Below are 15,181 nucleotides of genomic sequence, written 5' to 3'. Positions count from 1 at the left end.
TATAACTAGTAATAAGGACCACCATATCTCATGCCTCATGTTGAAGTGTTTTGCTGCTGGGTCCAGGTATTCCCACCATTGTGCAGAGCACTAAGCTTGAGGGCAGAATTTGGTAAAGAAAAACTGAACAACTACTAACCCTAGCACAGTTACGTTTTTTCATGTCAGACCCCACTACAGGCATTCATTTTTCACGTACGCAACCCCCAAGATTTTTGTGAACGGTAGTATTCATTGCATAATACATTCTTGTGGTTTCTCATGTACAAACAGGAGGCCATCAAGGACAGTACAGTTATATCCCTTCTTCAGTTCTCTCACAATTTGAGGTCTGCCTGTTGTCTGAACAGAAACTGAGGGCATGCAGTGCCCTCAGCCTCAGTGAAATCCACAGCATCATTGAGATTAGGGAGCTCCAGCTCTAGCATCTGTCTGACAATGCAAAGGCAAACACTACTCCAATCATCACTTSCAGCCTGCCAGCCTGCCTGCCTAACTAGAAGTACATTGTTACACATCTCACAGATAATCAGGCTCCTCAGCAGCAGGAAGATGCTTCTTCTCCCTGCAGAAGATGCCTTTATATTCATTAGCCTACCGCGAAGAGGCAGAAATAATCTGTAATTTTATACCAATGCAAAAAATCAAGTTACTGCAGTATTGTGAGCCAAAACGCAGCTAAGTTTGGAATTTCCACTGACTTGATATAAATTCAAACCTCAAATTCAAATGAGGAATGCTGTCACGATGACAGACTGTAAATAGAAGTCTTTTGGAAATTGTGTCCTGACTATCTCCCTTGCTCCAAGGGAGAAATATTCAAACCATCAGGTACAATGACTGCAAGCACAGTGTTAGTATCCAAACTTCTCTACGTTGTTATACCTAAGCAATTTTGGAACTGCTGTGAGACTGCTTAGCCTTCTTTGACAGATTCAAKGAACTGAGCCCGCTTCATTCAATTCTAGCCCACTACTTAGTCAATTTCAGGCTTTCGGTCTTGCATATTACCTAGATTGAAGGAAATCTGGACTGAAGACTTACAACTTCTTCAAAAAACTGGAGGGAGGGCAGCAAAGGTTGTTCAGACTATTTCAGGAGTAGGAAGAAGGCTAACTGTGCTAAAAAAACGCTAGCATTGAGTACTARTTGGTCTAGATTTTGGCTGATCTTTGAAAGATGCAGCGTCTGRTATTTACCCACATCCAGAACCTGATGCCTTCAGTGTAATTAACAAGTTCTCATTCTTCCACCTTGGAAACTCTCAACAAGAGGTCAGGAACACTCCAAAGGTGGAATGCTTAATACTTAAACCCAAATTTAGTTTTTAATACTGATGTTCAAGATACACACTTTCTCCAAGAACAATGACAAGATACCCTTTGAATCTTACTGGTGTGCAGGCAACAGTAAGGTGATGGTGTCAACTAATTTGTGAGTGCTAGTACTTTCAACAGGGCAATAGAATCATGTCACAAGAACAATGTTTTCCTGTGGAATGCCACCATTCACTGCAAACATCAAAGGTAAGATGATGGAGAGAAGTATTCTCTCTTCTACCAGCATCAACCATATTCAAGAGGACATTATTATTTAAAGAAAGAAAAACGTATTTTCATTATCGTAAGATGACATGTCTCCCTGAAAAGGGCAGTGTAACAACTGTGCTTTCACTGTACTGATGAAGAATTAATTTAGATTTTTAAGACTGTATCATTGTCAAGAGATGTACCACTGAAGCCAGGGCTAACAGTCTGCCACATCAAAAACAGCTTCTTCTCTCAGCTTTGCATGTTCTAAAGGTCTTGAAAAATCCCTCCAAGACTTTGCATTCCTGTTGGGATACCAATCTTTGTTCKCCATTCACATTTACTACAAGTTAGTACAGAAAATGCCGTTGCTCCTGAACACAATTCAGTGTTCACGCAGAGCCCTTAGATCTTTTTGCCACAATCTTCATGATGCTACTCAGAGGTGTCATTTGTCACAGCTCCAAACAGATAAGGCTGATGGAAATCTACTAGTAAATTTTGCTGTTTGTTTCCTCAGGATGATCAGACTGCGCTATAAGGAACATCTGCTTTGTACTATACAATTCGTGACTTCTAGTAGAGGAGAATAATCCTACAAAGTATCTTAGACACTTTTCACGTAAACTTCCCCTTGGCAGAAGAGATACTTATTTGTCTCTCACTGAAGAGGTTGATCTGCTACAGAATAGGAAGAACTTGTATCCCACAGAAATCAACTTCAGTTCATTAGGAAGTGATAAAAAAAAGTATCTAAAGAAATCTGACCAGGTACATCATCAGCTTACTTCACAGTGACTGGATTCAGAAAAAGATAAGAATTAGTTCTTAGAGCCTTCTAGAACCTTAAAGAGTTTCTAAAGCTCCACCTGATTTAAGAACCAGTGATAGAATCTGTTAAGTATGCGTATCTTCCTGTCAGAAGCACTAAAATGAACCTAAACATCTACATTTATGCAGTCCTCCTTCCAAATAAAGGAAGGGCAAAAGCACAGCCTCAGCAAACACTACTATTAGAAAAAACCACCTTGCACATGAGGCATAAGGAAAAAAAAATAGGATTGATACTGACACACATTTTAAAAAAACAAAAAACACTATGCCCTATTACAGTTTGTAAAAAGTGGTATTTCCTTGTGAACAGTAACAAATTTAAGAATACCTTTATAAATCCCCACAGTCCTCCACCAGGAGCTCCACTCTGGGCTGTAGATATTCTGGGGTCTTCACGCTCCTCAGGAAAAGTGATTGCAGAACCACTCACAGTTCCAGGAGCCAAAGGTGATGAGAAAGTTGCTTGCTGAGTAACAGGATCTGCCAAAACACCTAGCAAGAGAAATAAAACAAAAGTGTTCATTTATTTTAGTGAATTTAATTTCTTTAATGAAGCAACATGCAATTGTTCAAGAGGAAAATGAGTAGGAAGAACAGAAGAATACTGGGCTGACTCATTATCATTTCTTGAAGGACCCAGAACAATTCTGCTTGTTAAAGGTTAACTCATTTAACAGTAGTTAGAATACAGTACGGTAGTAAACAAGCTAGACAATATCTGCTTAGAATTGAAATAGCCCTGCCTGAACRATATGTATAAAGTAAATTAACTTGTTAAGAAAAACCAATTTTTAAACAGTGGTGCTTTTTACTGTATTCAYGTTTTTAAAATAGTAATTCCTCAGTAGAGGAATAAGAGGAACATTTTGCTCTCTAAACTGACATAGAAGTGTTCTCATATACAGTAAAACAGAGAAATACGAAATTTTTTAAACCTGAATGCTGAAAATTAGCAGAAACAGAAGAAAGAGCAAACAAAGATTTACTCATTTTAAAGGGAAGCAAAAGAAACTCAAATACTAGCAAATTTAAGCAAGAGCCTTTACCCCATTACTCAGGCCTATTTTAATAGTTTTTCCAATACTAACCTTAACTGGGAGGTTTTTTTTTAGTTTTACACTGCACAATTGATAGCTCTTTTCAATCACCTTCCTAATAGAGATCACTTCAAAGAGGTATCACTAATAGTAAAAGCCTAGCCCAACTACAACTGAACTGCCAAGTTTCCATCCCATAAGCAGCAAACGACATCAATTCAGCAACTGCTTGCATGGAAGGCATGTATTTTTAGCAGTCCTAACGCAATTTAGTGGCTGGGAAAAAAAAAGGAAACAGAAGCTGGTGTCATGTGACAGTCTGCTATAGATAAACTAAAAATTATATATGATATGATATATTGGGCCATAATCTCATGCTATGGAAATATAATGGTTGAACTTTATTCTCTGTTCTAAATGAAAGATGTATACATATGTACAGTTGGGCTTTCCTAGGTAAGTTAATCAAAAATACACCTCACTAACCAAGATATTTCTGTAAGCCCAGACCCTGGGAGAACTCTCTTAAAGGAGAATCTCTATCCTAGATCATGACTGTATTTAAAAAGCTATTCTCACTTCTGTGTGCAGCAAATTAACCAGATATACCTGGAACAATACTGCAGTTGAACTTGCAAGAGTCTAGCACAGTGGCAGAATTGGTTGCRCAGGAGATCACTCATCCTGTCTCTCAAACATAAACAGCACGAACAAAAGGCTACCTGTRACTGGGGGTGCAGAAAACGATGGCATCAGCGGGCTCTGCGGTGCTCGACCAGCATGACCTCTGGTAATGTCATAGGTTGAAGTCATGGAAAATCCTGAAATGGGGGGACCAGTGGGTGGTGCAGGAAGACCAGGGCCAGGAGTAGAGCTTAACGGAGGAGGCACAGAGAACTGGGACAAGGAGGTAGTAAAAGCTAAAGGAGCAGCAGGAGTTGGGGCAGGAGTCAGAGGTGGTGCAATAGTAGAAGCAGTTGCAGAAGGCACAAATGGAAGAGCAGCTGAAGTCATTGCAGGAGAAATYGGAGACACTGCAGATGGCAACGGTGGAGTGTATACAGAAGACGACATGCTTGGTGTAGCAAGGGGACTGGACAAAGCTGGCAAAAGAAAAAAAAAAAGGTATTTTAGAAAGGCTGAGTCAATCTTAGAAATCCATTTATATCTAAAATACCTGAATAAATGTTAGTTTTGCTCTGATCTCCTCCCCCACCCCCAAAATGAATTTTAATTCTGCTTAAAATTGCACATAACTATCACTAAAAATTGAGTGGAATCAGTCTATCTTGTAAGCCTCATCCCTCTTTCTTGCATGAGCCTATTTGTCATAAGCTAAAAAAGAACAAGATGAGTCAACACTTGACTATTGAATTCATAGCAGATGAAGTCTGCCTAGAACTTTCTGGTTCATATCGCCTCTTTCTGAATCGCTGCTGAACAAATAGGAATTACGATGATGGAATGAGTATCCATCTGTAATAAGAATGTTACAACTCACTCACGTTTTCATTAGTGCTGAGATGGAATAGTCAAAGAAATAAGATCTAAATAGAAGCTACCTGAATTTCATTTAAGTTTACAAGTATGATGCATACTGCTGTATGTTCCGTCCTGGACTTCTAAATAGTATTGCCATAAAGCTAATTGTTGCCATGTTTCACTTCAGTGACTTTTATGCTATAAAATTAATATGCAAAGGAACTATAGAAACTGTAAAAGATGACTTCAAGATCTTGCAGTTCAGTGAAAATGCACACATTGAAAATAGCAAAAGATTTAATAGGGAAAAGGTAGTGTCATTAAGGAGCTCACAATTCTGCTTAATATCATGAACCCTGCTCCTGTACTGAAACTGCAGTCTCCATGCTGATTTTCAAACACCATTTCACTTTTCTCTCCACAAAGTGAGAGCTCAAAACCAGTGAAGAGATGGAAGAAAATCTAGCACTTTAATGATGGAGGACTTCTACAAYTTGAACTTTCATTAAACTATCATTAACCAAAGAGCTGTCCAAATCAAAGAAAAGAAACAGGTTCTGCCAAATTGGCAAGGGAATCACTTTGTTGGGTTCTTTGACCACCTGATTACAACTAAAAGGGAAGTCAAGATTTCTAAAGTCTTGTTTGTTTGTTTTCACACAGACACACACGCATGTGTGTGTATATATATATATATGTATATATATACACACACACACACACGTATGTATAATTTATATATACGCACCAAGGTTATTCAACTRTTTCTCCAATACATCTGCTAAAGCCAAGGTAGAGAACCTTGCTGCAGAATCCAAGAGACATACAGAAATCCTACTCACCAGATTCAGGTGAATTTTCAAGGACTCCTAAAAGAAATTACCTGGACAAAATACAACCTGGACGAAGGGACAGAGCACCTCCTCAGCAAGTTTGCTGATGATACCAAGCTGGGAGGAGTGACTGATACACCTGAGGGCTGTGTTGCCCTTCAGAGAGACCTGGACAGGCTGGAAAACTGGGCRGAGAGGAACCTCATGAGATTCAAAAAGGGCAAGTGCAGGGTCCTGCACCTATGGAGGAACAAGTGCATGCACCAGGAGAGGGTGGGGGCTGACCTGCTGGAAGGCAGCTCMGCAGCGAAGGACCTGGGAGTGCTGGTGGATGACAAGTTGACCATGAGCCAGCAATGTGCCCTTGTGGCCAAAAAGGCCAATGGTCTCCTGGGCTGTATTAGGAAAAGGGTTGCCAGCAGGTCGAGGGAGGTGATCCTGTCCCTCTACTCAGCCCTGGGGAGACCTCATCTCGAGTACTGTGTCCAGTTGTGGGCTCCCCAGCACAAGAGAGACATGAATCTACTGGAGAGAGTCCAGCTACRAAGATGATCAGAGGGCTGGGGCATCTGCCCTATGAGGAATGGCTGTGAGAGCTGGGCCTCTTCAGCCTGGGGAAGAGAAGCCTGAGGGGGGATCTTACCAATGTGTRCAAGTACACACTGGAAGGGAGGGTGTCAAGGGGATGGGGACAAACTCTTTTCAGTTGTCCCGTGTGACAGGACAGGAGGCAATGGGCAGAAATTGAAGCACAGGCAGTTCYRCCTGACCGTGAGGGGGAATTTCTTCACCGTGAGAGTGATGGAGCCCTGGACCAGGTTGCCCAGAGAGGTTGTGGAGTCTCCTTCTCTGGAGATTTTCAAGGCCCGCCTCCATGCAACCCTGTCTACCATGCCCCTGCTTGAGCAGGGAGGTTTGTCTACATGATCTCCAGAGGTCCCTTCCAACCTTAGAGGTTCTGTGATTCTGTGAAATACAGGTACAGCAAGGAGCATGGCATGGCATTTTGATATCTGTCACTTACTAAATCATGGATAATTTTCTTCTGCTATCTATGAATAAAACACAYTTCATTAGAAATACACTTTCTCTTCTTTTAAATGGTGTCTCAGTTTGCTTTAACCAAAGAAAAATGCCCAGTAGAATAGCCATGGTCAGAGATCCAGGGAAGTGTGAGAAAGTAGGGAGTGCGTGGGAGAAAAATCTACTTTCTGGTGTCCAGTAGTTTGATCAGAGGCTAGCTCAAAGAAGGGAGTTCTAAAAAGGCAAGAAATACACCTCCTATATTTTGGGCAAATCATCTGGGCTGCCATATGAAAGAAGAATGCATTTGGGCAGGACATGTGTGTATCRTGCACATTTCTTAATCACTCATGATGTCAGCAAAGAAAACCAGCTCACCTTTTCCAAGTTAACAATCAAAACTACTTTACTAGAAATGAACAAACATTCTCTTCTGTATTTTTGGAAAGATATAATATATACTCTTATTTTATCTACAGGGTTTGGAGGAAAAAAGAAGAGTTACTACAAGGATGCGGCTCTGTGAGGTGGGCTGAGTACTTTCCATGCCCTGGCACCCAGCTTCGTATTTGTATTTCTCCATTTCAGTCAAGCCCTGAGTTTATCTTTGAACAAAGCATTTTCGCTCACTAAACAAAATTCAGCCAGAAAAYTAAGCCAGCAAAACAAAAATGACTATTTTTGATTACAGTAATCTGTTGGATAGGCTGAAAAATCTCACAGATCACAGTCTAAACATCAAGAACAGAATCAAATAACCTGTCGAGTTGCACTAGTGTAACCGGAGGTAACATAATACCACATGTCAGAAGATGAAATAGTTAATATTCAGAGTCTGCTATCTATATCCCTGAAAAAAAAAATCAGGCCAAGTGAACTCATAGCTTTGTTCTCCATCCACAATATCCTTGAAAAGGACAAATGCACCCATATAACTTCATTAAAAAGTTTTAAGAAATAAATGCTTTATAGTATTCAGGAAGTCAAATAAAGAAAGCACACTTCCACAATTAAGAAGCAATTCAAAATTTCAAATTAGTCTGGAGAACAGCACTGCAATTATACTGATTGCAACATTTTTCAGATGAATTGCTGTGTTTCAACACACATGAACAAATGCAACCAAGTTGACATGGAAGTTTCCATACCTAGTGAGACAGGTGTAGCAGAGGCAGCAGCAGCAGCAGCCCCTCCTGCGCTTGGGGGGGGTGTGCCAGGTGGAGTTGTCTCTATTCCACTCTCTTCCATCATTTTCCTTCAGCTACAAAAACCTGCAAGGAAAAAAAGAAAGAAAGAAGGAAAAATTTCATCTTGAGAAAGAAGACAAAAGATCTGCAATTAAAATGTGAAGGTCACATAGTGCAGTGATCTGTATTGCTGAACAGGACTAGTGATTCAAATACCAGTGCTGTGGTGGGAGTAATTTGAGTGGCTTCAAGCATAGTATGTCCCAGTCACCCTACTTTCCCTTCATTTTTAGCACTGTGGTGCTTCCAAGTCTCCTTCTAAAAATCCTAGTGTCAGTAAGTATGTGCAGTAATATATTCTGGTAGTATTCAGATGAGCAACACTACAGAAGAAATTACACATCACAAAACCCAATCCCATTTTAAGGAAAAATCTAATAACTGGGCAGTATTTTGTTATATTCGTGAACTGCAGCGATCCGAACACTGAGGAGGTATTTTCAGAGCCAGGCGTGAAAGGATGTCTCCCCCTTCAGGCAGCAAAGAACCACAAGATCAGCTCCACTACCCAGGAAGCCGCAGCCTTCCAAGGCTTTGCAATTTCACCAGCTGCTCCCGGATATCACACCTCCCAGCCCCGGCACCTCATTAAACATCACAAAGAGCCTCAGCAGCACAGCCTACCTTGAAGAAGCAGTGCTTTTGGGTCAGCTATATTAATTTCCAGAAATGCCACAATGAAACTAACTGAAATTCGTTTTGTACATGAATAAAACTGCACACACACTGATTTAACATGAAGGGCTAAGAATAACACAATGAATGTGTTAGGAATTACTGTATGGAAGACTTGAACAAGCTTATGAAATCCAAGTACCTTACTAGCCTGGCGACAGAAAAAACAATTAGAACAAACAGAAAATTCAAGTTTTATTTTGCAGGCCATATTATGTTGGCAGTATCTTAACATCTCAGAGGAAAACCTTAAAAATTCACTGCTTCTAAATAATTAAGGCTATATCCTTATTTTTTTTAAAAAAAAAACTATATATAAAGGTGTGGGTGGAGAAAAAAAGAGAAAAAACACGACGATTTTCTTTCATTAACACCTGAAGTTTTGTTTTTTTTTCCTTCAGTGCATAGTCAGCAAACAAAAACCCTGCCTCCTCCCAAATCTTGTAAACTGGACAACATTGACTTAGACCCCGCGCTAAGGTGACAATTCTTAGGGGAATTCTAAGGAAATAAAAATCCTATATAAAATAATAATTTATATGAAAAAGAGAGGCTCAATAAACATTTTCCACAACATCAATTTACGTCAGCAGCTACTGAGGACTACCAGCTTTCTCCTTTAACAATTTAAAGGGGAAAAGGCTTAGATAATGTTCTGAATAAAAATACTTATGTGCATATAAAAAAAACACACCACTTAAAAAAAATTACAGGTTTCTYTCTCACACACACACACCCCAACCCCTCATGGCCAAGGGTTTTTTCTGCCTTTGTTGTTCTAAATGCATATGCTGCTTAAGTTTAACCTGAAAAAAAAAAAGTTCATACTGTTGTTACCGTGTTGAAAAAGGCAAACATAGGGTGTCACAATTAGTCTTAGGCTTATAAATTCCTCTGAAACAAATGAAAGCATTAAAACTACATAGAAGCAAATTCTAATCCCTCTGATAAGTATACTTTGCTTAAACGATTCAAGATTGAATGTTTGAGCCCAGATGCACAAAGCAAGCAGGTACAGTTTACGTGCAATACCTTTCATGTACGCTCAATGACAGACAGATTTTTAGCTTACAAAAACCTCGTAAATTCYATTTAAAAGCTTCTCTTCAAACAGGATGGAAGGAAGGGTCAGTAATTGCCTTGTGGGGAAGAGACTGTCCTTTCAGGATTTGTACATCTGTCTTATTTTCCTAGAAAGGAACTGCACTTGGTCTTCCGTTAAAACTTCACTAGCGGAAGAATTTGTAATGATAAAATTGTTTTTTTTTAAATCAAATTACATGAGTTTACATTCCCCCACAAAAGCATTTCTAAACTCGTTTTTCTTCCAGTYATACACTACAAACCAAGAAAGAATTTTCCATTGTGCAGCTGAAGTCATCACCGACCAAAAACTCCCAGGAACATTTTATTTTATCAAGGCTCTGTAATCTGTTGCTTGATTTCAGCTAATGTCATGATTTAAAGCCGTTGATAGGTGCTTGGTGCTTAAAATAAATATTGTGTTGACATGAAATGACCAAAAAGGCTTCATSGAGCTGCTTTTCAAAAATTCCATAYATAATTTTTTTCAAACCTTCCTAGAGCAATTATAGGTTCAAGCCATGGCCAGCCCCAGCTCCACACATGCTCCCTCCCCCCAAACTGACATACGGAAAAATAGAAGCAAGTAGAAATGCAGCTAGACTCCGCAGTTCCTTTTCTCTTTTGCCCTTAATAGAAAAGTGAAGCGAGTATTAAACAGATACAGCACTATCCACCCCAAGTTTGCAAAATTATGAGTCAGGTTCTAAATTACAATGATTAAAAAGTCATTGAACTGACTTAAAGAGTTCAAAAAAAAAAAAGTTTCATATTTCCCCCTCTTATTCGTAAGCCTCTGTGGGAAAGCTAACCATCTGTAAGTGCAGCCCAGCCAGGACGTGGAAGTTTGAGAGGGGAGTCCCGGAAACGGCAGGGCCTATTTCTGTTCTCTTGGACTTGGCAGCTACGGGTACGTGGCACCAGGCAGAGTTGTACAGGATGCTGGGGACATTCAGAATGGTGCCCAGTCAGAAGGGTATCTCGTCTCCCTACTGCCTTAGTTTTTATCCTCTAACCCTAATACACTGCTTCCTCTTTCATGGGCTGTCCAACACATTTGTTCCCCCCCCCCCACCAGCCTGGGGAAGAAAAGATCTTTCCCTACCCTTCAGGTGGAAGTGCTGACAAATTTGTTTGCTCTCTCAAATAGTTAACATACGATCACACTAGGCTGTAATATTTTCCTCCCTCTCTCAACCTTTTTCCTTCATTCATTTCCCTTTACATCCCTCCATTCCAATTAGAGGTCCCCAGAACCTGAACTCTTTCTTTTCAGCTTATCCACCCCCTCACATCTTCTATCAGCTACTATTCCTTGATTCCCCCCGTCSGAGACACCCTTTCGCACCTCTTTAAGCAGTTTCAAAATTGAAACAACACAGCAAGTTACGGATACGGAGACAAAAAAAGATCTTTGAGAAACTTCAGACACCAATCAAACGTATTGTAAAGTTACGAGCTGACAGGCACTAACRCTGAGCCCACAGAAATAACAGGGTTCCAAACACAGAATTCTTTGTAGCTTGCATGTTCCCCATGAACAGACAAACAATTCTGAAAAATAAGGTTAAGCAGAAAGATAAGACAAAGGAGAAGAGAACACATGAAAGTAAAGGCAAGTGTACGATCAACATAATTGAAAGCTAATAGCCTCACCATGTCAAAAGAATTCAGCATTATATACATCATTAAAATCAGTTCTGCAGGATATATGGCTTAGCACTTAAGCCATATTAAAGCGGCCTACCCAAATCCAGTTAYATGTAAGATACTGGGATGCATAAGGGTGGGACAGTACCAAGAAGAGAATGAGCAACTGCAGGCTTAAAGTATTCAGCTCGTAACAAAGTTTCCAAAGAGGGTCCTTGAGGGAGTTGCAGGGAAGAAGTCCCCCAGTTAAGATCGGCCTCCAGATCCTTACTGAGTGCCAAGGGTCTGGAGCTGGCCCATCTTAACGATTTTAACTTAAAAAGCCTATCATTCTTGCGACTGCAAGCTACAAACACATAATTAGCGGTCACTAGCCTCTGAAAATTAAGCTTCACTTTTAAGGATATGAATCTTTTAAATCTTTATGATTCACGAAATTTATAGAAAGGCACAGTAAGAGCTTCTGCTTTTATACAAAATAARGTCTTTTACTGCTTCTAACTTACTCCAAAACATTGTTTATTACAGCCAGCCATGCTAGAAATCTTACAAAACTACTGTTTACTCAAAAAAAATGARTTTCCTTGTTAATGCGCAACTTGCCAAATTCTTAGTTATTTCCGCCCTTCTCATCTAATGCTGCTTTTTTGTCACCAATGATTTTCAAAAATATATCGCCACTTAACGGAATAGATACAGGTGTAAACCTGACTTGCACACAAGAAGTCATAAAACCCATAGTCTCTTGCTGCCAACTAGAAAATCTCAAACAAGGACTGAAAAACTGAGGAGCAAATTGAAGCTCGTACAATTAAGAGAAAATTAGAGCTGCATCGCCATCTACTGATCTGTGATCAAAAGTTCACTTCATAAGTTTCATAAATCTCATGTTTAACTAGAAGAAAATCTTTTCTTATGCTTATATAGAAGCAAAAAGGGGATATGGTAAACAGACTAAAAGAAAAACACAGAAAAAGTACATTCCAAATAATTATTCATCCTTAAAATAATCCCTTTAAGAAGCAGAAGCATGACTAGGCTTCCATCAATAGTTGGCAAAAAATCCACGTCACTACTAATGAAGATGCACTAGGGATGATGTTTAACCCTCCCACTGCATTAAGATATACACCCTAAACACGAAGTTGCAACAACAACTATGTTTTAATGGTTCTCACCAGTCAAATTTCAGTCATAACTCTACGTCCCAAAAGTGGAACCTCCATATGATCAAGGAGAAAAACAGGCTAAAGTTCAGACTGTAAAAGTTCAACAGAGAGAGCGCTAAAAGCAGAAAAGAAATAATTCGATTTAGAGACTAAACAACCRAACTGGCAGTTATTCATCTTTTTAYTTCAATTTAATTTGAAGTGACTACACTTGTTCCAATATTTTGCAGTAATCTGAACGACCTAACCATACTTCAAAAGCATTCTTCAGGTAATTACTCTAAAATATAGAAATTGACAGTTAACAATAAGATTACTTACAAATGAAAAATAGCAGATTTCACAAGGATAAAAAGTAATCCACAGATCAGTTATACCTCACAGTTTACAGTGAAGCCATATTTTCAATAGGCATCCTTAATTAATCACTTTTTGTGTTTCAATAGAAGATGCTCCTGCTAATAAAAAACTCACAATAAACTTAAGAGCCCTAAGAGGCAAAATTACTCTCCAAGCAGAAAGAAATGAAAAAGGATAAGACAGAAGAAACACAGAAGACTAAATTAAAATCCTGTTAAACTTCTAATCTTTCTTCATAACAGGTATAACTAAACTAAGCAGAAGTGCAAAACAGAGTACTGCTTACGCACTCTGGTAATGGCTAAACACAAGTTGACAGCTTGCCAGACTAAGCAGCAATCAYGTATTTACTTATTAGATCAAATCAACTGCTAGGAGCCATTCCCAAAGCAGTAGCCTCCTCAAATAAAATGTTACGTYCTAGGTCAAAATAACTCAGAGAGAGATCTAGAGTGAAGAACTTTCAGTGAACAGGAGAGAAGTTAGAGAAGGGGGGAAAAAAAAGGCCCAAGAATGCATAAGATGCCAATAAGAGATTTAAAACACAATAAGAAAGCGAGAAAGAAAACAGGCAAAAGAAGACAGCAGCTATTAAAGATGACATGAAGCTGACTACCAACCAGAAAGGTAACAATATACTGCTAGTATATTGTTGTCTCATCTGAAAAACCCTCATGKTGGTTTGTTCTATTTTAAAATGGGAGAGAAAAAAGCAGGGGATAAAACTTTCTTCATCTTCCTGTCTGTTAAATGCAGGCAATCCCATGCAACATACAAAGCCTCAAGGAAGCCAAAGGACTTAGAGATCATTGGTTTCACCACCTGGTGACTTGTCCTAAAGTCCAAAGCCTTAAAGAGAAGCAGAATAAAGTGAGAGAAAAAAAATCTTCCTGTATCAATTCTATTTTCATAGCATAGATGACATTAGTCAAGGCACTCACAAGACACTTAAAAAAAAAAAAAAAAAAAAGTATCTGTTTACCAAACAGCATCCAGTAGGCCTCAGACCCTCAACAGTACCACGAAAGCCTGAAGCTCACTGGCTTACCAGAATGGCTTGTCTCTTTCTCAAAGGCTATTAGAATCTGAGATATCATAGTTTATAAATAGCAAAAAAAACTAAAAGTTCAATTCTAAGGGATTAACAAATTAGTCATTTTTACATTTCTAAAAGCTTCCTAATCTGAGAACTATTTTTTTCCCCCAAAGATTTTTTTCTCCCAGGTTATCACATCCAGTGTTCAGGACTTGTTCCAGATCAYATATACATTTGTTATCAAATTTTTACTGGACAGTATCACAACRATGAGTTGGCTCTACGGGCCACTTTGCTCCAGACAGCTGATGACCACAATTAAAGAACTGCTGATTTAGTAYACAACAACATCACATATGACTCTACATTATACTATCAAAGAAGCAGCTAAACAAAACCATGTGCGTTCTACCAGCTTGCAGCAATTGCTATACCACATCACACGATGTAACAGCTTCAGCATTTTCAGATTTTCTTTCCTTCTCCCTGGAAAAAAAMCACTTTTTTTTCTATGCGACAGTGAAAACTGAATAGATAATTCAAGGGCAACCCCTTTCAATGATGCCTCCAGAGTCCACAATAAACCTGATGAAGCATCACTKCTATCGGATGCCAACAAATCCTCACACTGACGCTAGCCCAGAGCCCGCGGGTTTAGCGGGATCAGCGCTTCGGCCCGTAGCTGCGAGGCAGGGGCGCAGCCCTGGGGCCGGGCACCCAAGCTCTCCGCGCAGCGCCGGGAGGAAGTTACATAGTCCACAAGGTGACTCACAAGATCAGAGCGAGATACCCGACCGAGCAGGATGCCGTGACCAGCCGACGGGAAGCCCTGAGGAGCGCGGACAGGGGCGTTCGCCAGGCCCCTGCGGGCACGCAGGCGGCGAGGAGACGCGCTCCGCCGCCAGACCCGCACTCCCAGCCCGCAGCCTTACGACAAGCCCCTAAGCGTGCTCCTTCGGCTAGGAGGGCAGGGGCTGCTCCCTTCAATAAATAAATAAATAAATAAATAAATAAATAAATAAATAAAGGGAGAAAAAAGAGGGAGAAAAAAGGCGGAGGAGAAATAAAAAACCCGCAAACCGTAGCAACAGGAGTACACCAGAGTGCCCAGGCAGGCCTCAGCCGCCCCCCAGGCCAGGCGCAGGCCCTCCGGGCGCCCGCGGGTGCGCTGCCCGAGGGGCACAGCGCCCGGCGCGGCCCCAGGGCGCTCTGCACTCACCCGG

The 15,181-nt window shown here is 40.2% G+C and overlaps 1 protein-coding gene across 1 annotated transcript in view; it reads right to left on the bottom strand.

The window, feature by feature from the left end:
• Positions 1 to 14,700, bottom strand: part of PRRC1 (proline rich coiled-coil 1) — a 29,665-nt gene extending 14,965 nt beyond the window's left edge. Inside the window, exons 1-4 of the mRNA XM_085323208.1 lie at positions 14,544 to 14,700; positions 7,887 to 8,009; positions 4,123 to 4,503; positions 2,692 to 2,855 (exon numbers count right to left, since the gene is read on the bottom strand). Coding sequence (XP_085179334.1) covers positions 2,692 to 2,855; positions 4,123 to 4,503; positions 7,887 to 7,989 — 648 coding nt within the window. The 5' untranslated portion in view covers positions 7,990 to 8,009; positions 14,544 to 14,700. The remainder of the gene's footprint in view (positions 1 to 2,691; positions 2,856 to 4,122; positions 4,504 to 7,886; positions 8,010 to 14,543) is intronic.
• Between the last annotated feature and the right edge of the window lie 481 nt (positions 14,701 to 15,181).

This window comes from Rhea americana, unplaced genomic scaffold (genome assembly GCF_003343005.1).
Source record: "Rhea americana isolate MKP2758 unplaced genomic scaffold, rheAme1 scaffold_83, whole genome shotgun sequence".
NCBI lineage: Eukaryota > Metazoa > Chordata > Aves > Rheiformes > Rheidae > Rhea > Rhea americana.
Note: the sequence above shows the minus strand (reverse complement) of the source record. Positions and strands in the feature narration are given on the sequence as shown.